Here is a 25,889-nt window from a genome sequence, read left to right on the forward strand (position 1 = left end):
TTAACAACATCATCGTCATCATCCCACTCACATCACCGCCGGTATCAACATCCGTGCGCACAGCTATGGACGCATCTTGAGGAGGAGGAGGAAGAAGGGAGACGACGAGGTGAGAGGAGGTGGATGTGGATGAGAAGGCATTGCTAGCCGGCAGCGCGGAATAATCCCAAGGCGGAACTCAAAGTTCTCCCCGATCTCGTCAGCTCGGAATCTCAGGAGCTCACCCCAGGACCCACCTCACCGCCCGGAACCTCGGGAGCTCCGCCGGCGATGGGCGACCAGGTAGACCTGGCGACCCTCTTCCGGAAGTGCGACGTGCGCGGCACGGGCCGCCTCGAGTACGAGGACTTCAAGCGCCTGTGCCGGGACCTCGGCGTCGAGTCGCACGAGGTGCCCGCGCTCTTCCAGTCTCTCGACAGCGACCGCGACGGCGCCATCAGCTACGGCGACTTCGAGGACGGCTTCAGGAACGTGTCCGAGGGCTCGGACGAGACCGGCCGCGCGGCGTCGCTCCGGCGGCTATCGTCCGTGTCCTACTCCAACTTCTCCACGACTTCCTCCACGTCCCCCTTCGCCTCGTCCCCCGCGGGGCGACTCGCGTCCCTGCCGCCGGTCGCCGCCTCGTCTCCCGTCAAGTCGCCGCTGCGTCGCAAGCGGTCGTGGCGGGATTTCGAGGATCAGTGCGGGGAGAATGTCCGCTACCTGCCCAAGTGAGTGGCTCGTGGGGTCATTGTGTTGTTGGGTCGTGGGGTCATTGTGTTCTTGGGTTGTGGTGTCATTGTGTTGTTGGTTCATTGTGTTGTTGGGTCGTGGGGTCATTGTGTTTATTGTGTCATTGGATGGTGGGGTCATGTGACGCTATAGGGATGTGGTCGTCCTTGTAAGAGAGCTGCTAATCTCAATGGGCTTCATCAGCTGCAATAATACAGCCCCGAGTCTGGTTGTGGGGTCGTGGTGGGGGGTATGGGGATGGTGGCTGACCGAGAGGGGTCAGTGAGTGATGAACAGCAGGCGACAGCTCGCGTCTTTCCTCTCTCTCCGCCGAGTGTTGCCCACTTTTTGCGTCGAACTCGGACCCAGAGAGGCGGGGATCCTTGCCTCGATTGTCACCTGGCAGCTCGCCAGCGTTGCTTGGAAAGCAAACCTGGCTCTGCCGATGAGGCACTGAATGTCGAAACCGGTTAAAGAGTTGTACTTGTAGGAAAGCAATGCTGATGAAATAATTATTTTTTGAAAGCCCCGCCCACCTCCACGTACTCCCCCCCCCCCCCCGCGAAGCTGGAATCCGCGATGGCAGGGGGAGAGGCAGTTTATGGGCTCGATGGTCTCGATGAGAATGCCGATGGTGGTTATACATTAACCACGTGGGTTGTATTCCCTTATCAGCAGGAAGTCAATTGCCATAGTCTACGGCGTCAGTAGCAGTAGAAGCAGCAGCATGAGCGTTATAAGAAGCATTGGCCTCATCATCATCATCAGCAGCAACGATAGAACATCGTCATCAGCAGTAGCGCAATCCAGTCATCAACAAGGGCAATAATGATATCATGATCAGTAGCTGCGGGGATCAATAGCAGGGAGCATCATCGCCATCATAATCAGCAGCATGCGTGCTATCAATTATCAGTGGCAGCAGCAGCAAGCACATCATCGTCATCATCTTTACACGCAGCCCCCTCTTCCTTCAGACAGCGGTGGCCTCGCACAAACCACAGCCACCGCAAGCCGCACGCTGCCAGTCACAGCCAAGCCGCACGCCGTTACCAATCACAGCCAGATGAGCAGGAAGACTACGACCACCAGTTACACCCGCCGGGATATGGAGCATCATGGTCCCGGACACGGAATGGTCTCGGCTCGCTAGTCGTGACGTCGCGGGTCTTTAAAGTCCCAGCAGGTGGCTTGATTTAGGGCATCGGGAATTAAAACACCTTGGCACATTAGCGAATAACACCGGCGGTGGCTTTCGAGTGAAAATTATACGATAGGCGCTTTATAGCTCATCGGATTCCCCCAGTCCAGGTGAACGTTCTGATTTACAGCACGTAGAGAGAGGCCAGAGAGAGCTGCTGTCTCCGTGACGAAGTGGGCCGTTCCTTCCTTGTTTTCGCCTTGAGAGGTCACAGGAGTGCTGTTGTTGACACGGAGCGAGTTGAGTTTTTTTTGCTTTGTAGATTTGTCTTGTGCACCACTGCCAACGCAAGCAGCAGCATCAGCCTCGCCAAATAAATTTGGTTTAGCTATAATAAGTAATTCTATATGTAAATAAGTATTTTAACTTAAGGTAAATCCCCTAGACTCACGAATGCTAGTATTGACAGTTACAATCTGGGGTTGGATTTTTTTTACGTGTAGAGATTCATATATAAAGTTGACGTCTGCTCATCATTGTCACTGCCATGGGAACTTGGAATTTCCTCCACTGGTCCACGTTTAGAGCAGACAATGGCGTAGTTTGTTGTGTTGTTTGTGGTTGTTATCGTGGTGAATTGTAAACGAACGGGCCTCGTGAGCATCGCCATCGCAGTCGCCACGTTCCCCGGGAGCCGTGGGGGCTCCGGGAACTCGTAATCGATGGGTGACGTCACGAACCCCACACTCCACTGACCCCCCCCCCCCGCGCGCTCCGTGATTCACGACTCCACCGCCAAATTCCGCGCGGTGACTCTCAAGCTCCAAACCGAGCCGCACCCCAACCTCGAGCCCTAACAGCAGCCCAACTTTAACCCTGGCGTGAGTCTGAGTCTAACCTGGCGTGAGTCTGACTCTAACCCTGGCGTGAGTCTGAGTCTAACCCTGGCGTGAGTCTGACTCTAACCCTGGCGTGAGTCTGAGTCTAACCTGGCGTGAGTCTGACTCTAACCCTGGCGTGAGTCTGAGTCTAACCCTGGCGTGAGTCTGACTCTAACCCTGGCGTGAGTCCGAGTCTAACCCTGGCGTAAGTCTGAGTCTAACCCTGGCGTGAGTCTGAGTCTAACCCCGGCGTGAGTCCGAGTCTAACCCTGGCGTAAGTCTGAGTCTAACCCCGGCGTGAGTCCGAGTCTAACCCTGGCGTGAGTCCGAGTCTAACCCTAGCGTGAGTCTGAGTCTAACCCCGGCGTGAGTCCGAGTCTAACCCTGGCGTAAGTCTGAGTCTAACCCCGGCGTGAGTCCGAGTCTAACCCTGGCGTGAGTCCGAGTCTAACCCTGGCGTGAGTCTGAGTCTAACCCTGGCGTGAGTCTGAGTCTAACCCTGGCGTGAGTCTGACTCTAACCCTGGCGTTAGTCTGAGTCTAACCTGGCGTGAGTCTGAGTCTAACCCTGGCGTGAGTCTGAGTCTAACCCTGGCGTGAGTCTGAGTCTAACCCTGGTGTGAGCCTGACTCTAACCCTGGCGTGAGTCTGAGTCTAACCCTGGCGTGAGTCTGAGTCTAACCCCGGCGTGAGTCTGAGTCTAACCCTGGCGTGAGTCTGAGTCTAACCCTGGCGTGAGTCTGACTCTAACCCTGGCGTGAGTCTGAGTCTAACCCTGGCGTGAATCTGAGTCGAACCCTGGCGGAAGCCTAACTCTAGCCCTGCCCCAACTTTTGACACTAGTTCTAAGCCTAACCCTAGCCGCATGACTAACCTTAGCCCTAACGCTAACCCTAACAGAATCAGAATATGTGTTTAGACTGGAGGGATCCGATGAGCTATTATACAGCTCCTTTGCACGGATGTCTGGCCGGGACAGGTCAGGACGTCACGATAACAAACAATAAACAAAAGCACAACTTGAGTGCAAAGGACAGGAATGGCAAACAAACAACAACTGACCCGAGCCTCACTAAATGACTCCTAAGCATAACTTTAACCCTAGCACGGAGCCTAACCCGAGACCCAAGCCTAACTTTAAACCTAACCATAATTATAAGTGTAAACCTGGCCCAAAGCCTATTAGCTCCTAAACCTGTTCCTTCAGGCTAACTCTAACCCTAGCACGAAGCCATAACTCTGACCCTGTCCCCTAATCACTCTGAACCCCTCATTCACAATGTCCCATTGTGACTCTTAGTGACGTCACGGCAGACCCATCTATCCCCCCAAGAGCGCCGTGAGGAATTCTTACTGCGTCGTAAATCCTTAAAATTTACGACCCAATAATATACAGACGTGTGCGCCTGTTGATCTATTGCCTCGTGTGCGAGAGCACTCTGTGTGTGTCTGTGGGTTTACGTGTGTGTGAGAGAGAGCTGTGTGTGTGTCTGTGGTTTTACGTGTGTGTGAGAGTTAGACGTGTCTGTATATGTGTACGTGTTGCGCGTCTGTATCGGCAGCGTGGGGAATACGGGTGATGAATTTAACTGAGCCACTTCACGCTCAACACGTTGGTCATGCCCTGTGCCAACCAGCCTGCTCCGCTTCCTCGTGCGACGCATCTGTGACCGATGAAATGTACATCCTGCGCGAGGTCAACCATTCACATTCAAACTCACGGTTGTGAGCCTTCGCAAAGAAGCACGTGGAAATTACACATTCCCATGACGGGGTGGTGGTGTGCGTGGTTGTGTGTGTTAACGGTGGTGGCATTGGCGGCCGTGGCCACGATGACCTCTTGACCTTGATCCTCTCCACAGCTCGTGGGTCCACGCCTCGGAGCTGCACTCGCAGCTCTCCCAGGTGGGGGATGAGAACCTGCAGCTGCTGTACGAGGGCGTCCTCTCCAACTTCCTCAGCGACATCAAGCGCCGCGTCACCGACAACGAGGATGTGAGCTACCAGCTCAAGCGGTGAGCCGCTCCCCCCACATCCTCCCTGCTCCCCTCTCGTTCCTGCTGCCCTCTTCTCTTCTCCTCCTGCCCTTATCCTCATGTCTTCCCTCTCCCCCCCCCCCCCACCCTCTCTGCTCCCTCTGTCTCTCCTCTACTCCCTGCTCCCACCCACATTCCCTCTCCCTGAAAAGGTCGGGTATCGTCGACCGATAAGCACCTGCAGCAGCGTTTGGCATAGGGAAGCAGCAGTGACCTCTCGGATCCTGACCGCAACCTCACTGGTCATCGCGGGGGGGGGGGGGGGGGGCAAGCGGTCGGCGTTTTCCCGGAGGACCTGGATGATGGGGCGGACTTCAGGCCTCCGAGCTCGGAGTGACCGGTTCGATTCCCGCGCGCAGGATCCAGGAGCAGAGCGCATTCCACCAGAACGAGATGGAGGCCGAGATGGAGGAGCGTGTGGCCACCACGGAGGCACGTGTCCGCAACGAGGTGAGACGCTCAACCATGCGCACTCCCACTCATCCGCACTCCCACTCAACCGCACTCCCACTCATCCGCACTCCCACTCAACCGCACTCCCACTCATCCGCACTCCCACTCATGCGCACTCCCACTCATCCGCACTCCCACTCATGCGCACTCCCACTCATCCGCACTCCCACTCATGCGCACTCCCACTCAACCGCACTCCCACTCATCCGCACTCCCACTCATGCGCACTTCCACTCATCCGCACTCCCACTCATGCGCACTCCCACTCAACCGCACTCCCACTCAACCGCACTCCCACTCATGCGCACTCCCACTCATGCGCACTCCCACTCATGCGCACTCCCACTCATCCGCACTCCCACTCATCCGCACTCCCACTCATCCGCACTCCCACTCAACCGCACTCCCACTCATCCGCACTCCCACTCAACCGCACTCCCACTCATCCGCACTCCCACTCATGCGCACTCCCACTCATCCGCACTCCCACTCATGCGCACTCCCACTCATCCGCACTCCCACTCATGCGCACTCCCACTCAACCGCACTCCCACTCATCCGCACTCCCACTCATGCGCACTTCCACTCATCCGCACTCCCACTCATGCGCACTCCCACTCAACCGCACTCCCACTCAACCGCACTCCCACTCATGCGCACTCCCACTCATGCGCAACCGCACTCCCACTCATCCGCACTCCCACTCATGCGCACTCCCACTCATCCGCACTCCCACTCATCCGCACTCCCACTCATCCGCACTCCCACTCATGCGCACTCCCACTCAACCGCACTCCCACTCATGCGCACTCCCACTCAACCGCACTCCCACTCATGCGCACTCCCACTCAACCGCACTCCCACTCAACCGCACTCCCACTCAACCGCACTCCCACTCAACCGCACTCCCACTCATGCGCACTCCCACTCAACCGCACTCCCACTCAACCGCACTCCCACTCATCCGCACTCCCACTCATCCGCACTTCCACTCATCCGCACTTCCACTCATCCGCACTTCCACTCATCCGCACTCCCACTCATCTGCACTCCCACTCAACCGCACTCCCACTCATCTGCACTCCCACTCAACCGCACTCCCACTCATCCGCACTCCCACTCAACCGCACTCCCACTCAACCGCACTCCCACTCATGCGCACTTCCACTCAACCGCACTCCCACTCAACCGCACTCCCACTCAACCGCACTCCCACTCAACCGCACTCCCACTCAACCGCACTCCCACTCAACCGCACTCCCACTCAACCGCACTCCCACTCAACCGCACTCCCACTCAACCGCACTCCCACTCATCCGCACTCCCACTCAACCGCACTCCCACTCATCCGCACTCCCACTCAACCGCACTCCCACTCATCCGCATCCCACTCAACCGCACTCCCACTCAACCGCACTCCCACTCAACCGCACTCCCACTCAACCGCACTCCCACTCACCGCACTCCCACTCAACCGCACTCCCACTCATCCGCACTCCCACTCATGCGCACTCCCACTCAATCCGCACTCCCACTCAATCCTGCACTCCCACTCAACCGCACTCCCACTCAATCCGCACTCCCACTCATCCGCACTCCCACTCAACCGCACTCCCACTCATCCGCACTCCCACTCATCCGCACTCCCACTCAACCGCACTCCCACTCATCCGCACTCCCACTCAATCCGCACTCCCACTCATCCGCACTCCCACTCATCCGCACTCCCACTCAATCCGCACTCCCACTCAACCGCACTCCCACTCAACCGCACTCCCACTCAACCGCACTCCCACTCATCCGCACTCCCACTCAACCGCACTCCCACTCATCCGCACTCCCACTCAACCGCACTCCCACTCAACCGCACTCCCACTCAACCGCACTCCCACTCAACCGCACTCCCACTCAACCGCACTCCCACTCAACCGCACTCCCACTCCACTCATGCGCACTTCCACTCATGCCGCACTCCCACTCAACCGCACTCCCACTCAACCGCACTCCCACTCAACCGCACTCCCACTCAACCGCACTCCCACTCAACCGCACTCCCACTCATCCGCACTCCCACTCATCTGCACTCCCACTCAACCGCACTCCCACTCATCCGCACTCCCACTCATCTGCACTCCCACTCAACCGCACTCCCACTCAACCGCACTCCCACTCAACCGCACTCCCACTCAACCGCACTCCCACTCATCCGCACTCCCACTCAACCGCACTCCCACTCATCCGCACTCCCACTCAACCACACTCCCACTCAACCGCACTCCCACTCAACCGCACTCCCACTCAACCGCACTCCCACTCAACCGCACTCCCACTCAACCGCACTCCCACTCATCCGCACTCCCACTCATGCGCACTTCCACTCATGCGCACTTCCACTCAACCGCACTCCCACTCAACCGCACTCCCACTCAACCGCACTCCCACTCAACCGCACTCCCACTCAACCGCACTCCCACTCAACCGCACTCCCACTCATCCGCACTCCCACTCAACCGCACTCCCACTCATCCGCACTCCCACTCATCCGCACTCCCACTCAACCGCACTCCCACTCATCCGCACTCCCACTCATCCGCACTCCCACTCATCCGCACTCCCACTCATCCGCACTCCCACTCATCCGCACTCCCACTCAACCGCACTCCCACTCATCCGCACTCCCACTCATCCGCACTCCCACTCATGCGCTCCGTTACTTTCACTGCGAAGACGCAGACGACGACCCCCGGTGCGGCCTGCGTAGGCGACTCGGCGAAGTCGCCTACGCAGCTCTCGTGCCAGGGCAGGCGCACTTTGAGGCCACGCACACGGACACGAAAATGTCCGTGTAGCCTTTTAACACATACACTCGCGTACACATTTACACGCAAAGACAAAGATCCCCTGGATAGCCTCTCGACAGGTAGTTGGGGCAAGTGCTGGTCGAGAGCACACAAGTGGTGGTGTGGCCAGAACCACAGTCGTCCACCTTTGTCTTCCCAGGGCTGATGTTTCTCTCACCACACCCGGCACTCATTTTAAAGCTGAGCTGATCTAAGGGATGCCAGGGCCTGGTTTATATCCCACTCGCCAATAACGTCAGCAGTAGCCGAGAATCGAACTCAGGTCGGCGGCTTCATAGGGTAGTGCACTATCCACTATGCCACCTCTCCACGCACACAGACACGCACACACACAGATGCCAATGCACGTGAACACATGCGGATCGGGCACGATATGTGGTTGAAGTGTTATTGAGGTGTGGTTCTTCTGCAATTCACGCATCGTTCGTGCTTGGCTTGGGGCGTGGTTGTGTGCAACTTCGGTGGCATGCCAGTGTGGTTTTAAGTATCGTTCAGTGCTTCTTGGAACATTCAGGTGTGGATCAGGTATGGTTCGTGTATGATTCAGGTAAAGTTCGGGAGTGGTTCCTGATACGTTCAGGCACTGTTCGTGTAATGTGCAAGTGAGAAGCCGCTCATGTTCAGGTGGTCTTCAGGTGGTCTTCAGGTGATGTTCAGGTGATGTTCAGGCTATCTTCAGGTAGTGCCCCCCTAACGGCGCCTCTGTGCACCCGGTGCAGGAGAAGGCGAGGACGGAGGCGCTGATCGCCGAGATGCGGAGGAGGCACGACGGCGAGGTGACGGAGCTGCAGGCGGCACTCGAGAGGGTCAACGAGGTGCGTGTGTGTGTGTACGTGTGGGAGTGTGTGTGTGTACGTGTGGGAGTGTGTGTGTCTGTGGGAGTGTGTGTCTGTGTGGGTGGTGTGTGTGGGAGTGTGTGTGTGTGCGTTTGTGAGTGCGTGTGTATGTGAGTGCGTGGGTGTCTGTGTAACAGTGCGTGTGTTGTGTGTCCGTGTGTGTGTGTGCACGTGTGCACATTTCTCTTGGCGTGTCTGTGAGCATGCGTGTGTGTGCTCGCTAACAGCACTTACCCTTACAGTCTGTTAAGGCTATATGGGGGATCTTTGTCTTTGTGTGTCCGTGTGCATCTGCGTGTTCGTGTGGGTCTGTGTGTGTACGCGTGTGCACATTTGTCTTGGCGTGTCTGTGAGCATGCGTGTGTGTGTGTGTACGTGTATACGCATGCACACACTCACGCGTGTTTGTGTCGGTCTCGTTCAGCTCCAGTCGGATAAGAAGGCGGTGAACAAACACGATGAGATCATCGAGCTGAAGATGAAGATCAACGAGATGACGATGGTGGGCGCACTCTGATCCGATCACCACAACTCTACCCTGGACACTCGCCACGACCCTGACACTCACCGCGGCTCCAACCGTAACTTCTACTCTGGCCCAACCCTCGTGTTGGCCTTATCGCTGACTCTTACCTTGACCTGAACTTTTACCCTTTTCATAAACCTTAGCCTAATCCTATTCCTTTCCTTGACTCAACGTTAATCCTTCCCCTAACTCTGAGTCTCGTAATCACCCTCCCCATGGCCCTTGACAAAGCAGCACTCGCGTTACCCACTCTGCAGGGATGATGAATGCCTTGGTTACCTTCCTGACCATTGCTCTACAATGACTCAAATCCTCATCCTTCTCGTCCTACTTTGCCACCTGCAGGAGAACCAGCAGATGAAGAGGAACCTCTTGGAGGCGCAGACGAACCTGACGGTGCTGCAGAGCGAGCTGGACACCGTGAAGACCGAGTCCACCTCCCAGCGGCTCAACCTGGAGAGGTGAGGTCCCCCAAGTCGATCGTCTGGGGTCAGGGGGTCAAACGGAGTGGGCTGCCATTGCTGATTGCAATGACGCGATGTCTGGGAGAGTCAACGCGGCATCCGAACGCGACAGCATCTCAACACGAATGTCCCTTGTGATGGCCTTTGGCTAACCATCAAACCATCCACAGATGACCATCCATGGCTAACCTTTTGGCTGACCATCTAACAAAAATGGTCACTGCATCGCGCTCTTTCAGTAGCACTTCTGCGGCCGTCTGGAACGCTCTTCCTTCCAACATTAAGAAGCCACTGGAGCTATGCTCTTTGAAATCATCATCGTCTAGAATAGAAACCATTTTTCTTTGGAACTACTTTTTGTGCTTAGCTCGTTGTCCGTCCCCCGCACCTCCGATTAGCATGGTTGGCTACGTACGGTGGGAAAGAGGTTCAAGTTCAGCGTACATCGTTCTCAAAGCATTCGATAATGAAGGTGGAACAAAAGAAACGACGCGCTGTCTCTCTCTCTCCGCCGAAGCCGTCGCGTCGTGGCGAGCAGCAGACTCCGACAATGAGCTCTGAATGTATTTCTGCTGCCATTGTGCACAAGAAGAGAAGAGCATTTCTCAGGCCATGTTTGTTATTCAAATAAAATGTAAAGAAGGAGGCTTTGCTGTCAGTGGCTGTACTAAGTCATGAAAAACAGGAACCCCATTAATCTCTCAATTCCCCAAAGAGGAGTCATCATCACTAAACTCAAAAATCAGCTGCAGTGTATGCACGTTAAGCGTTGTATCTCTCGCGAGTGTCAGGAGAATGGCCTGGAACGGTTTGCGCCGTTCGATGGGACGGATTAAAAGTCACTCAAACTCTCGCAAAAGTTCAGACGGGGACTGAGTGTTGCGTCATACCCCCGAGCATTCGGGTCGTCAAGAAATATCCAAGCGCATTGTCTGATAACACCAAACTGCTGCGTGTGTTTGTGTGCGAGCGAGCGAGCGAGTGGATTGTTGGACAGCTGTCTGACAACTCAGAGTGTATTGTTTGAGTGGATATTCTGAATACTCAGGGGATTTCTGTCTCCTGTGATTTTAATTCCCCCTAAAGTGTCCCCCTTGACCGACACACGCGGAGACACACGTGGGGGGGGGGGGGTAAGGGGGGGTAACAGGGGACACGCGGGGGGACACACGCGGGGACACACGGGGGGTGGGACAGGGGACACACGGGGGGGACACTGAGACGCGAGGCTACAGCACAGAGACACGACGGAGACTGAGCAGCAATGCGCCCCTCTGTGCTCTCGTAGAGCGCCTCGGGCGCTCGCTGCTGCCGCCTCCTCTGCCAGCGGCCGCTGTCACGAACGGGCGCGCTTTATTTATTTATATAACCTGTGACCGACAGAGGCCTCATTGTGATGGGGAGGGGTGGGGGAGAGCGAGGGCCGGGCTCCACGTGAGCAGCTCGGCAACCCTACACGCTGACGCGTCACCACGCAAGGCTGCGTGCGTGTGCGCTGGCATGTGTGTGCGTGTGTGCCTGTAAACGATTGTACGTGCATGGTGCTAGCCACCCCATCCTCCCCCACCCCCTCGTGCAGTGCCGACTTGCCTCGGTGCTCGCTGAAAGCACTTGCCCCTACAGTTTGTTAAGGCTATACGGGGGATCTTTGTCTTTGTCTTTGTAAACGATTGTACGTGCATGTTGCTAGCCATCCACTCCCCCAAACCCCCTCGTGCAGTGCCGACTTGCCTAGGTGCGCGCTAAAAGCACTTGCCGAAACAGCGTATGCATGCTACCTGGGGGATCTTTGATATTGTGTGCGAGTGTGTGAGTGTGAGTGCGCGCGTGCATGTGTACATGTGTCCGTAGTGTGGTGGGGAGCGGTAGTGTAACGGTTACTGCTATGCTTCACTACGAACCCCGGTGACCCAAGTTCGATTTCTGATCACGGCCAACACCAGCGACGATGATCTGAACCAGTCCCGGGCCTCCCCGAGGCCGACTCGGCCTCAAATGAGTACCTGGTGCGGTGTGTAAACATCGCCACTAGGGAGACAAAGGCGGCCGGGCGTCGTTGTGGCCACCCACCCCCTCGTGTGCCATGCCGGCCTTCATAAGTGCTCGCTAACTGCACTTGCCCCATGTGAAGGTTACACAGGGCATCTTTGTTCTAGTGTCGAGTTGAGGTTGTGTTCAGAGTAACTTAAACAATGACACCAGTGGTACAGACAATCCACGTCCACCGTCATCGTTAACTGTGCAGCTGATTAATCAGTGTAGTGTAACTATTACTGTATGAGTGAACAAAAACATCTCCCCTACCATGGATGGTTAATGAATGTCGCTTTGTCTCCATGCCCCCGTGTCTCCATGCCCCCGTGTTCAATGCCCCCCGTGTCTCCGTGCCCCCGTGTCTCCGTGCCCCCGTGTCTCCATGCCCCCGTGTCTCCGTGTCTCCATGCCCCCGTGTCTCCATGCCCCCGTGTCTCCGTGTCTCCATGCCCCCGTGTCTCCATGCCCCCGTGTCTCCATGCCCCCGTGTCTCCATGCCCCCGTGTCTCCATGCCCCCGTGTCTCCATGCCCCCGTGTCTCCATGTCCCCGTGTCTCCATGCCCCCGTGTCTCCATGTCCCCGTGTCTCCGTGTCTCCATGCCCCCGTGTCACCATGCCCCCGTGTCTCCATGTCCCTGTGTCTCCATGTCCCCGTGTCTCCATGCCCCCGTGTCTCCATGTCCCCGTGTCTCCGTGTCTCCATGCCCCCGTGTCACCATGCCCCCGTGTCTCCATGCCCCCGTGTCTCCATGCCCCCGTGTCTCCATGTCCCCGTGTCTCCATGTCCCTGTGTGCCTGTAGGGAGCAGGCTCTGATCCGGCAGCACGAGGAGGAGAGGCAGGAGCTGACGCGGCAGATCGATATGCTCAGGTATGACGCTACACACACCCACCCTGACGCAACACACACAGTTCTCCCGAGGTGAAAGGTAATAGGTCGTACATAGCTCATGATCGATACCGTAGACCTCTGCTTCCTTTCGGTCCGAATTTGGCCTTGACACTAGAAGATAAACACATTACCCACGTGACTTGGGTGACTGACAGACGCACTCGCAAATGGACAGATGGAAGGAGTTCCTTCGAGTGTGAACAGCCTTGAGTACGTTGCAACACTGTATTGTTCACACGTTAACGTTCAAACGTGTGCGTGCGTGTGTGTGCTCAGGGCGTGGGAAAGGTGGCGCAATGATTCGCGTACAGCCCTTTGATCTCAGCAACCTGGGTTTGATCCCTCACCACGGCCCAACATGAGTGGCGAGAGTTCAAGTTTATTTGATTTGTCACACGGATGATGATGACGATGGTCCGGTGCAGCCGGTTGCCCCTGACGATTGTACACGCAAGGTCCGTGGTGCTGCATTAGGCACAGCAGCAGCACCAACGACAATGACAACAAAGACAACAACTTGCAGAGAACGAGCATCAGGGTCCTTCGGGAATATTACACAACATTTAGTGATATCTGAACCATTCCTTGGCCTTCCCCTAGGACGACTCGGCCTTAAATAAGCACCTGGTGCAATGTGTAAACATTGGCATTGGACCACCAACCCCCTTTTCCCCCCACCCTCTTCCACCTTGCCAGACTTTAATAGGTGCTCGCGAACAGCACTTGCCCCAACATCCTGCGCAGACTACTCGGGTGACCTTTACCTTTGGCTTTGTGCACAGGTCAGCGCACCGCAAGATGAACGACAGCAACGACGGTCTGCGGGCGGTGCTGGAGAACTCGATGAGCCAAGCTCGCGCCAACGGAAGTCCCGTGAGTGACGTGCCGGTGACATCAACGCCACTTGTCCATCGACTAATGCGCTAACATGCGTGTCGGTTAACACGCGTGTCAGTCGAACAAGTCGCAAGCGTACGTAGCGGTCGGTGATGCGGCGAGAGACGAGCGTGGAACGGCTCGCTGCTGTCAGTCTCTGTCACTCAAGTCTTAGACAAGGGGACCACAATGCAATTCTTCTTCAGGAAATGCTGGTGGTTCTCTTCCATGACACACGGAGGGCGGAGGTTCTATTTGGCGCGTGTTTGTATCTAGGACATTTTTTGCGGCCCGTGCCGTTTTTCTGTCACGACGACGCGATTGTCCCGTCATTCACGGATTTGATCGTTACTCAAACGTGCCCAGATAGAACAATATTACTCGCCAATTACTCAAGCGGGACTGCGAACGTGCCGTTAACTAAATACGTCGTATTGCACGCGGCTGGGTGAACGTCAACGCGTGAAGGCGGCTCGGGTCGGCTGTGTGGTGGGTCGTGGTGGGTCGTGGTGGGTCGTGGTGGGTCGTGGTGGGTCGTGGTGGGTCGTGGTGGGTCGTGGTGGGTCGTGGTGGGTCCCTCGGTGCCGCCAGGGCTCCCCTCCCCATGTGGGGCCGTGGTCCGGCCCTCGTCCGGTCCGCGTTTTCTCTCTCGACTCCGCGAGTGTCCGGCTCGGTTTCTGAGCAAACGTGGCAGTGGGGGGCTTTCTGGAATTAACGCACGCGTCGCGAATTGGAATGGTGGAACAAATTAATTACGAATTCGTTATGTCTGCAATTTAAGCATGATGATAATGATGGAGTATTGTGATGATGATGTTAATGATGGTGTCCACAATAATGATGAGGTTGATGATGATTCTATACATGATGATGATGTCGATGTCAGTGAGCACAGTGATGACGGCGACGATGATGATGTTGACAATGATGACGATGTTGTCACCAGAGATCTCAGAGCCCATCGCCGGTGCCTGGCCCGCGCCACAGTTCGCCGCAGGTGACTCGGAAAGTCCCGGGGACCCCGGTTCGACTCCCGGTGCCGAGGAGGCACCCCCAGCAGCACTCCCCTTCTCACTACAGCGGCGACGAGGACGAGTGAGTGAGCGACGGTGACCTCGGCACACCCAGCCAGTCCAGCGGTCGCCCGGCCGGCTCGTCCCCGCGCTGAGAGCTGCCCCGAGCAAAGCTCGAGCCAAACGCACCCGGCACACTGTGGCTTTAAAGAGAACACGTTAATAGCGGGTGACATTCACAGCACATAGAGACAGGCCAACATGAACGTAGACTGTGCCAATATTCATAGCTCTAATCTTAGCCCTTCCACTGGCGTGATCACTGAGATTAACCCAACACTAACCTCGACCCCAACCCAAGTCTCGACTCGAACCCTCGCCTTGGCTTTCACACACACTATAACTCTAGCCCTATCCCTAACCTTCGCATCAACACCATGTACTCGCTGTCTCCCACCACCGCACCCGGTGGCGCAGATATGAGTGTGCAGGTGGTGCCACTGCACCAGGTGCCGGACTGTAAAGGGGGAGTGAGGGGGGTGGAGGGGGGAGGCCCATGTGATGCATTGCATCAGGGCCCGTGGGATGCATTGCGTCAAGGCCCATGCCAACCTATGCCACCGGCCTAACTCCACGCCGTCCCCGCCCCTCCCGGCAGCTTCTCGGCGTCGTCTCTCTCCGACTCGGCGCTGGAGGAGGAGGGCAGTCCCAGCTGTGTTGACAGCGGCCTCTCCACCATGCGGAGGACAGGCGAGGCCCCATGGGGGGCGGCCCGCAGGCCGAGGGGCCAGGCGGCCGCCCTGCACCGCAACGGCTTCCGCGAGTCCGTGAGCTCTGAAGCGTCAGCCGTGGACGTGAGTAGAAGGGGGGGGGGGGCACTGCGGTAGTGGGGGTGCCTGGGGGGCCAGGGGAACTGATGGGGAGAGCGCTGGACTGCCGGAGAGTCTGGAGGTCAGGGGTCGATCCTGGGCGTGGTTTTGCGGCTACTGTTACAGTAGTTTTGATAGGTGATGGATTCATTCCGTGTCGGTCATTGGGGTCCACGACGCCAGTCAGTGTGGGTTGGTGAAGATGATCGCCCGCTACTCACGTTCGCCACAGCCGGGAATCGAACTCGGCCGCTAGGTCCGTTGCTCAGTGGGGGATGCACCGAGCGGACGTCCCGTGACTCCGCACCGATGCGACCCCCCCCCTACCCCCCGATCACCGCTCCCCCGCCCCCGACGGCGCCCCAGATACCGGACATGGAGGACGAGGAGTCTGAGCGCATGCTGCGAGGCGTGCGTGACGCACGCCCGCTCAGCCGCACCCCCTCCAACGCCTCCTCGCGCCGCACCATCCGCGCCTTCGGCAAGGTACGGCACGGGGCCGGCACGGGGCCCGGCATGAGTCCCGGCACGGGGGGGCTACCCCGACCTCTCCGTGGGGAACACGTTATCCTGCTACGTACGGCGCGAAAGAACGTTGAACGTACATTCGTGCATACATCTAGCAGTGCTGCTGCTGACAGAGAAGCGCAGAGGGAGACGCACGTTCACACAGACACGTGCGTGCGCGTCTGTGTCGTGCGCGCAGGACAAGGACGCGCTGAGCGGCAGCGGTGGGTCGGGCCGCGTGGGCCGCGTCTACAAGATCGTGCTGGCCGGAGACGCCTCCGTGGGGAAGTCGAGCTTCCTCATGCGGCTCTGCAAGAACGAATTTGACGGCAACACCTGCTCCACGCTCGGTGCGGCGATGGGTGGGGAGTGGTGGCGGGAGGGGGGGTGTGAGGGGAGGGGGGGAGACCCCCCGAAGTGTGTACAGAGGAACGCAGAGGTGCCCACAGGACGGTGATCGTCGATGAGGAGGAGCTCCCGTGCTGCTGCCGTGGTGGCAGACAACAACACCGACTCAGCGCGTTCGTCAATAACAACACTGGGAAAATAAATAATAGGCGACGTTTTGGGCAATGACCCTCATTCACAGCACCTGCGGAGAGGCGTTTGTGACACCCTGGTGGTGGTGGGGGCGTGGGGTAGTGGTGGGGGAGTGGGGGGGGGGGGCGTGGGGGGTGCGTGTGACACCTTGAGAGTGGTAAGGTGACATCTTTGGGGGTGGGCGAGGGGACACCTGGGGAGCAGGTAGCACCTGCCGTGCTGCTGTGCCACACCTGGGGGGAGGGGAGGTGCCGGGCGAGTGGCTCACGCGGGTGGTGTGCGAGTGGCTCACGCGGGTGGTGTGCGAGTGGCTCACGCGGGTGGTGTGCGAGTGGCTCACGCGGGTGGTGTGCGAGTGGCTCACGCGGGAGGTGTGCGAGTGGCTCACGCGGGTGGTGTGCGAGTGACTCACGCGGGAGGTGTGCGAGTGGCTCACGCGGGTGGTGTGCGAGTGGCTCACGCGGGTGGTGTGCGAGTGGCTCAAGCGGGTGGTGTGCGAGTGGCTCACGCGGGTGGTGTGCGAGTGGCTCACGCGGGTGGTGTGCGAGTGGCTCACGCGGGTGGTGTGCGAGTGGCTCACGCGGGTGGTGTGCGAGTGGCTCACGCGGGTGGTGTGCGAGTGGCTCACGCGGGAGGTGTGCGAGTGGCTCACGCGGGAGGTGTGCGAGTGGCTCACGCGGGAGGTGTGCGAGTGGCTCACGCGGGAGGTGTGCGAGTGGCTCACGCGGGAGGTGTGCGAGTGGCTCACGTGGGAGGTGTGCGAGTGGCTCACGCGGGAGGTGTGCGAGTGGCTCACGCGGGAGGTGTGCGAGTGGCTCACGCGGGAGGTGTGCGAGTGGCTCACGCGGGTGGTGTGCGAGTGGCTCACGCGGGTGGTGTGCGAGTGGCTCACGCGGGTGGTGTGCAAGTGGCTCACGTGGGAGGTGTGCGAGTGGCTCACGCGGGTGGTGTGCGAGTGACTCACGCGGGTGGTGTGCGAGTGGCTCACGCGAGTGGTGTGCGAGTGGCTCACGCGGGTGGTGTGCGAGTGGCTCACGTGGGAGGTGTGCGAGTGGCTCACGTGGGTGGTGTGCGAGTGGCTCACGCGGGTGGTGTGCGAGTGGCTCACGCGGGTGGTGTGCGAGTGGCTCACGCGGGTGGTGTGCGAGTGGCTCACAGCGTGGTGTGCGAGTGGCTCACGTGGGAGGTGTGCGAGTGGCTCACGCGGGTGGTGTGCGAGTGGCTCACGCGGGTGGTGTGCGAGTGGCTCACGCAGGTGGTGTGCGAGTGACTCACGCGGGTGGTGTGCGAGTGGCTCACGTGGGAGGTGTGCGAGTGGCTCACGCGAGTGGTGTGCGAGTGGCTCACGCGGGTGGTGTGCGAGTGGCTCACGCGAGTGGTGTGCGAGTGGCTCACGCGGGTGGTGTGCGAGTGACTCACGCGGGGTGGTGTGCGAGTGGCTCACGCGAGTGGTGTGCGAGTGGCTCACGCGAGTGGTGTGGCGAGTGACTCACGCGGGTGGTGTGCGAGTGGCTCATGCGAGTGGTGTGCGAGTGGCTCACGTGGGAGGTGTGCGAGTGGCTCACGCGGGTGGTGTGCGAGTGGCTCACGCGGGAGGTGGCGAGTGGCTCACGCGGGTGGTGTGCGAGTGGCTCACGCGGGTGGTGTGCGAGTGGCTCACGCGGGTGGTGTGCGAGTGGCTCACGCGGGTGGTGTGCGAGTGGCTCACGCGGGTGGTGTGCGAGTAGCTCACGCGGGTGGTGTGCGAGTGACTCACGCGGGTGGTGTGCGAGTGGCTCACGCGGGTGGTGTGCGAGTGGCTCACGCGGGTGGTGTGCGAGTGACTCACGCGGGTGGTGTGCGAGTGGCTCACGCGGGTGGTGTGCGAGTGGCTCACGCGGGTGGTGTGCGAGTGGCTCACGCGGGTGGTGTGCGAGTGGCTCACGCGGGTGGTGTGCGAGTGACTCACGCGGGTGGTGTGCGAGTGGCTCACGCGGGTGGTGTGCGAGTGGCTCACGCGAGTGGTGTGCGAGTGACTCACGCGGGTGGTGTGCGAGTGGCTCACGCGAGTGGTGTGCGAGTGGCTCACGCGGGAGGTGTGCGAGTGGCTCACGCGGGTGGTGTGCGAGTGGCTCACGCGGGAGGTGTGCGAGTGGCTCACGCGGGTGGTGTGCGAGTGACTCACGCGGGTGGTGTGCGAGTGACTCACGCGGGTGGTGTGCGAGTGGCTCACGCGAGTGGTGTGCGAGTGACTCACGCGGGTGGTGTGCGAGTGGCTCACGCGAGTGGTGTGCGAGTGGCTCACGTGGGAGGTGTGCGAGTGGCTCACGCGGGTGGTGTGCGAGTGGCTCACGCGGGAGGTGTGCGAGTGGCTCACGCGGGTGGTGTGCGAGTGACTCACGCGGGTGGTGTGCGAGTGGCTCACGCGGGTGGTGTGCGAGTGGCTCACGCGGGTGGTGTGCGAGTGGCTCACGCGGGTGGTGTGCGAGTGGCTCACGTGGGTGGTGTGCGAGTGACTCACGCGGGTGGTGTGCGAGTGGCTCACGCGGGTGGTGTGCGAGTGGCTCACGCGGGTGGTGTGCGAGTGGCTCACGTGGGTGGTGTGCGAGTGGCTCACGCGAGTGGTGTGCGAGTGACTCACGTGGGAGGTGTGCGAGTGGCTCACGCGGGTGGTGTGCGAGTGGCTCACGTGGGTGGTGTGCGAGTGGCTCACGCGGGTGGTGTGCGAGTGGCTCACGCGGGTGGTGTGCGAGTGACTCACGCGGGTGGTGTGCGAGTGGCTCACGCGGGTGGTGTGCGAGTGGCTCACGCGGGTGGTGTGCGAGTGGCTCACGTGGGTGGTGTGCGAGTGACTCACGCGGGTGGTGTGCGAGTGGCTCACGCGGGTGGTGTGCGAGTGGCTCACGCGGGTGGTGTGCGAGTGGCTCACGCGGGAGGTGTGCGAGTGGCTCACGCGGGTGGTGTGCGAGTGGCTCATGCGGGTGGTGTGCGAGTGGCTCACGCGGGTGGTGTGCGAGTGACTCACGCGGGTGGTGTGCGAGTGACTCACGCGGGTGGTGTGCGAGTGGCTCACGCGGGTGGTGTGCGAGTGGCTCACGCGGGTGGTGTGCGAGTGACTCACGCGGGTGGTGTGCGAGTGACTCACGCGGGAGGTGTGCGAGTGGCTCACGCGGGAGGTGTGCGAGTGGCTCACGTGGGAGGTGTGCGAGTGACTCACGCGGGTGGTGTGCGAGTGGCTCACGCGGGTGGTGTGCGAGTGGCTCACGCGGGTGGTGTGCGAGTGACTCACGCGGGTGGTGTGCGAGTGGCTCACGCGGGTGGTGTGCGAGTGGCTCACGCGGGTGGTGTGCGAGTGACTCACGCGGGAGGTGTGCGAGTGGCTCACGCGGGAGGTGTGCGAGTGGCTCACGTGGGAGGTGTGCGAGTGACTCACGCGGGTGGTGTGCGAGTGACTCACGCGGGTGGTGTGCGAGTGGCTCACGCGGGAGGTGTGCGAGTGGCTCACGCGGGTGGTGTGCGAGTGACTCACGCGGGTGGTGTGCGAGTGGCTCACGCGGGTGGTGTGCGAGTGGCTCACGCGGGTGGTGTGCGAGTGGCTCACGCGGGTGGTGTGCGAGTGGCTCACGTGGGTGGTGTGCGAGTGACTCACGCGGGTGGTGTGCGAGTGGCTCACGCGGGTGGTGTGCGAGTGGCTCACGCGGGTGGTGTGCGAGTGGCTCACGTGGGAGGTGTGCGAGTGGCTCACGCGGGTGGTGTGCGAGTGGCTCACGCGGGTGGTGTGCGAGTGGCTCACGCGGGTGGTGTGCGAGTGACTCACGCGGGTGGTGTGCGAGTGACTCACGCGGGTGGTGTGCGAGTGGCTCACGCGGGTGGTGTGCGAGTGGCTCACGCGGGTGGTGTGCGAGTGACTCACGCGGGTGGTGTGCGAGTGACTCACGCGGGAGGTGTGCGAGTGGCTCACGCGGGAGGTGTGCGAGTGGCTCACGTGGGAGGTGTGCGAGTGACTCACGCGGGTGGTGTGCGAGTGGCTCACGCGGGTGGTGTGCGAGTGGCTCACGCGGGTGGTGTGCGAGTGACTCACGCGGGTGGTGTGCGAGTGACTCACGCGAGTGGTGTGCCGTGTCGCAGGCGTCGACTTCCAGATGAAGTCTCTGGTCGTGGACGGGGAGGAGACGACGCTGCAGCTGTGGGACACGGCCGGCCAGGAGCGGTACGACCCCATGACCCCCTTCTCCTTCTCCTCGTGACCTCCCTCTCTGTGACCCCCCTGTCCCCATGACCCCCCTCTCCGTGACCCCCCCCCCCTCCCCGTGACCCCCCTCTCCCCGTGACCCCCTTCCGTGACGCCCCCCCCACTCTCCTCCTGACCCCACGTCTTCCCTCCCGGGCTGTGTGGGCTACATGGGGGATCTTTGTCTTTGTTGCGGGCGCCAGGTTCCGCAGCATCGCCAAGTCGTACTTCCGGCGTGCGCACGGCGTGCTGCTGCTCTACGACGTCACCTGCCACGAGAGCTTCAAGAACGTGCGCGAGTGGGTGGACAATGTGCAGGTACTGCGGGTGCAGCAGGGACACGGGTGCAGCAGGGACACGGGTGCAGCAGGGACACGGGTACAGCAGGGACACGGGTGTAGGGACGGGTAAGAATACCTAATGGGGGTGGCGGAAGGCAACAAAGGGGGTCAAGGCTTGGTCGTGGCGATGGGAGCGATGGATACGGCAATAATGACTATGACGATGATAATGACGATGATGACTATGATGACTATGATGACGACGATGACGACGATGATGACGATGATGATGACGATGTCTGTCTCCACCGTGCCCACGCAGGATGCCGTGGAGAGGAGCGTGCCCATCATGATCGTGGGCAACAAGACGGACCTGAGGCCGAACGACGGGGCCCCTAACCGCACCTACGTCTCCACGAACCAGGGGGAGATGCTCGCCATGGTGAGTCTCGAGGGGATCGGGCGGAGGAGGGGGGCGGGGAGTGGCTGGCCGTGACGAATTCCGGACCGTCGTACGCACGTGCGTGACCCCACGACCCCGTCACGTGCGTGTGTATGTGTAGCCTGTGGGGAGCGGTAGTGTAGCCGTTGGCGCACTGCGCTATGAACCCGGCGACCAGAGTTCAATCCTGCTCACTGCCAACACCAGTGACGAATATCTCAACCGGTCCGGGGCCCCCTCTCAGTCAACTCAGCCGCAAATGAGTACCTGGTGCGTTGTGTAAACATCGGTACTAGGGAGACAAAGGCGGCCGGGCGGGGTGCTGACCACCCACCCCCTCGTGTGCCATGGCGGGGGATCATAGTCCATGTCTTTGTGTGTGGGGAGCGGCAGTGCAACTGGTCGACGCGCTGCGCTACAAACCTGCGCTCGCTTCACACTCACGACCAATCACAGTGGCATATAGTTGAACCCATCCCGGGCCTCCCTCTAGGTCGACTCAGCATTAAATGAGAGTACTCGTGTGGCGTGTAACCGTCAGCACTGGCGAGATGAAGGCGGCTGGACGTGGCGATGGCCACCCACCCACTTGTGTGCCGTGCCGGCCTTCGTAGGTGGTGCTTAACAGCATTTTCCATAACAGCCCGTGTGAGCTATATGGGGGATCTTTGTCTTTGCAGTCGTACAGATCGTTGTTTTGCGAGACGAGTGCCAAGGACGGCGACAACGTGGTGGAGGCCGTGCTCCACCTGGCCAGGTGAGCTCCCCATCATCATCATCAACAGCATTATCATCAGCAGCAGAAGGAAAATCACCATCACACACACTATGCAAATGTAAGCACATCTGTGCACACAAATATACACATGTATATATTTGCATGCACGCAAATACACTTACGCACGCACATACACCCAAGCTCCCACGAGGACACACTCACGCAGAGTACAAACCTAAATGTGTCTTCCTGTGCCCCCCCCCGCCCTTCCCACCGTGTCCCCCGTGTCTCAGGGACGTGCGTCGGTTTGCGGGCAAAGACCCGGACCAGAGTGTGACTGACTTGACGCAGCAGGGAAACAAGGAGAAGTCCAAGTGCTGTGATTTCTAGCCGCTCTCACCTCCGCTCGCCTCCGTTCACCTCCGCTCGCTTCTGCTCACCTCCAGCTCACGTGGGATGGAGAGCAAGCCGCCTGGCTGCGATTCACCAACCCACGGAGACTCAGCACCAGCAACAACAACATCAGCATCATCAGTATCATCATCAGTATGATCATCCTGAATCATCATCTGGCCACGTGCCACTCTGGACGTAGCAGCTCGACTCGCGATCGAGACCTGGCGGGGTTCCACCCAAGCCCATCATCATCATCATCATTGACCCCGCGGGGGTCAGTAAAATGAGTATAGAGTCACTTCCTCATAAGTGAACAACGGTGGATGCTCTTTGAATGTATCGGTTCCTAAAATAAGAATGTGGAATGTCCACACACCCAACCGGCTTGGGTCCGCCAATCGCGATGTGCACCGTCTTCTCTCCGCTCGTTCTGGGCGAGAGGGCGGCACCGTCTTAACATTTAATTCTTCCTCTTGTTGTTGGTATTATTGTTGTGTTCCGTTTTAGATCGAGATGCAAGCGGCACTTGATTCAGCACGTGGGTTCTAGTTGGTATGTACTGTACATGGACTCTCTAAGTGGCACGGTGACCGCTCTGTGTGTGTGCGTGCGTGGACCACAAAACCACCACGAGCTGGGTCTGTCCGGGTCCGTTACCCGGATTGATATTCCCGTGCCCCGGCACACCACATCCAGGAGAATACTTCTCGCTCTGCTTGTGGCTACCACGAGCCACGCGCCGTCGACTCGACGCAGTCGTCCACTGGCGATCCAGAGAAGACGCGTCGTGGGAAACGAAGCCCAGCCTGTTGTGTGTGTTGCATTGTGGGTATTGTGGAATGCACCGCGTCACTCTGCACGGACCGCAGTGAAAGCGCACGGAGCTGCGAGTTTCGCCAAATCGATCAAATCGATCTTAGAGGTCCCCCGTCCACCCCTCCCCCACGCCCCACCACCCCACCCTATCCCCCTCCTCCATCCCGGGTCGTTAGCTGGTAGGGATGTAACGATTAATCACTTTATAACCGAAATTAGATTAATATGCTAACGGTAGCGTATGAATCGGTTATAATCGATTAATGTTGTGATTCACGAAAACCATTTGCGTACCGCTATGGATTCCATACGCGGTGCTGCACGGGCAAAAACAATAATCGATTCATTAATCGAATCGTGAACGTGAAATGATTACCAAGCGTCACATCCCTGCGGCTCGTCTCTCAGCTTGAGCACTTTAATGAGCAATGAGTCAACGAGTCAAACGGGAATTCCCGTGAGGTCATCTGGGGCTCACTGCAGCTGCACCGACGCGCGCCGTTCGCCCTGCAGCGGGACCGGTGTCTGCTCTCGACCAATGGGCTCGCTTCCCTGCGCAGAGCCCTAACCCTAATCCCTAACTCAGGGTATTGTTCCACTGTACAATCTTTGCGTTTTGTTTTACACGCCGCGGTTTGCTGGAGCCTGTGGATAGAGAGAGACGCCTCGTGGTGCCATTGATCATTCGCCGGTTTGTTGTGCACGCGAATGAAGCGGTCTGCCGTCGTGGCGCGATGGTGAGCCCACTGGACTCGCAATCCACAGGTCGCCCGCTCCGTCTCCCTTGCGCGGCGGTGCGGTGGGGTGAAGTGTGGGCACTGGCACCGCTATCCAAGGCGGTCTCGCCAGCGTGGAGGAGCAGGGCCATAGCACGACCGCTTCCTCGAGTGGGGGGCCATGCACCAGCGGTGGCGCGAGCGATGCGTCAGGTGCAGGGCCGGCTGTGCCCCCTTTACCTTCATACGAATACGATGAACAGTAGCACAAGACCCCGCCCCCCCGAAACGACTGGTAATTGGACAGCCGTCACCACCCCGTCACTCGGTGATCCGCCAACCCCACGTGGCTGTAGATATTTGTTTGATTTGCCTCCCCCACGTTGGAGACGGCGGAGTTGCTGCTGGTAGCCCGGCCGTGACGACTCCGCGGGGACACGGGCACGAGGTTTTAAACAAAGTGAGACGCTCTTCCGTCGTGCTCATTTGTTTTTAAACAATGACACTTGTTTACAGATGCGTTCACGTGAACTTTGTATAGTCTAGCGGCAGAGGGGGGGGGGGGTGTATTGTTATTTTTAAAAACGAATACCACTTTATTGAACGTCATGACGGCCAGTGGTTTAACTTTGGTTAGACTGGGCCCTGTCATGCGAATGTGTAATTTCCACCACCGCTGGGCCGACTTCGCCTTGTGCAATATGAGCGGCTCGTGTGCGTGTTGGGAACAGAGATTCGCGTGGTGTTTGCAAGAGTCTCTCTCTCAACTTTTGTCCGAGTTTTGATCAAATCGCGCCCCATGTCTCACCATCAGACGCGGGATCAATTGTAAATATCAATTACAGCAGCAGCGGCATTTTATATTCAAAGTTGAAATTCGCGAAGAAATTACACGATTGGAATTGACCACCAGGTCTGCCCATCAGCACCGCCATCAACTACAAGGAAGCGGAAATTCGGCCCAGGTGATGGTGATGGTGGTGATGATGGTGGTTATTAGGTTTGGCTATTGAAGATCAAACTGAGTCTAAGATTTGTAACGCGCTGTATTCAGAAAAAAATATAGAATTAATCCAATTAAACTTAAACAGGATACAAAAAATTAATCCGTTCTTTAAAAAACCGATTGCGATGTCACTGCTGACCGGACTCCAGTTGACAGAGACTGTTCCAGGCCACGGGGCTGGAGATGGGCCCTCCCTTCTACTGAAGGTGACCACTTCGCCTTTAAATGAATCAGGATCTCGCAGTCGATGAAGTGATCATCGAACTCCAGTCCTTGCCATCTCACCCCACGGTGCAGCGATTCGTGCTTTACCGAGCATCCGGCGCGTGCAGTATGCGTAGTGCGACTTAGCTGGCCAATGAATGATGTCGTTGAGTGGTGGTGTGGTAGGGCGCGCCGCGGTGGGGGTGGGGGGAGAAGTCGCTAGCCACTCGAGTTTGAGTAACTCTGCGCAGGACTTAATGATATTTTAAGGAACGATGTTAACGATCTCTTAATTAAGGATATCTTAACAAACTCTTAATTAGTGATCTCGTAATGAGATGCGTGGGAGGGTGGCCTGTCCCCTCCGTATTGCCGCGCGGGGTCAAAACGAGGTCAATTGTATTTTCTTGCACAGTTTTATCTTTGAGGAAGGCTACTGCGATGGTTAAATAATAAATAAA

General features: G+C 58.8%; 1 protein-coding gene across 1 annotated transcript; it reads left to right on the forward strand.

Annotated features, from left to right (window-relative positions):
• On the forward strand, nt 1-25,889 carry LOC133346759 (ras and EF-hand domain-containing protein homolog). Its single transcript, XM_061558611.1, has 17 exons — nt 1-710; nt 4,595-4,747; nt 5,128-5,218; nt 8,802-8,897; nt 9,343-9,420; nt 9,790-9,905; nt 12,745-12,813; nt 13,617-13,707; nt 14,657-14,805; nt 15,382-15,577; nt 15,959-16,078; nt 16,299-16,449; nt 20,747-20,828; nt 21,053-21,167; nt 21,453-21,572; nt 22,253-22,329; nt 22,584-25,889. Exons 1-17 carry the CDS (start codon nt 271-273, stop codon nt 22,678-22,680), a joined length of 2,241 nt encoding a protein of 746 aa, XP_061414595.1. The 5' UTR covers nt 1-270; the 3' UTR covers nt 22,681-25,889.

Source organism: Lethenteron reissneri, chromosome 24 (assembly GCF_015708825.2).
Source record: "Lethenteron reissneri isolate LAM-NWPU_2019-01 chromosome 24, ASM1570882v1, whole genome shotgun sequence".
NCBI classification, from domain to species: Eukaryota; Metazoa; Chordata; class Hyperoartia; order Petromyzontiformes; family Petromyzontidae; genus Lethenteron; species Lethenteron reissneri.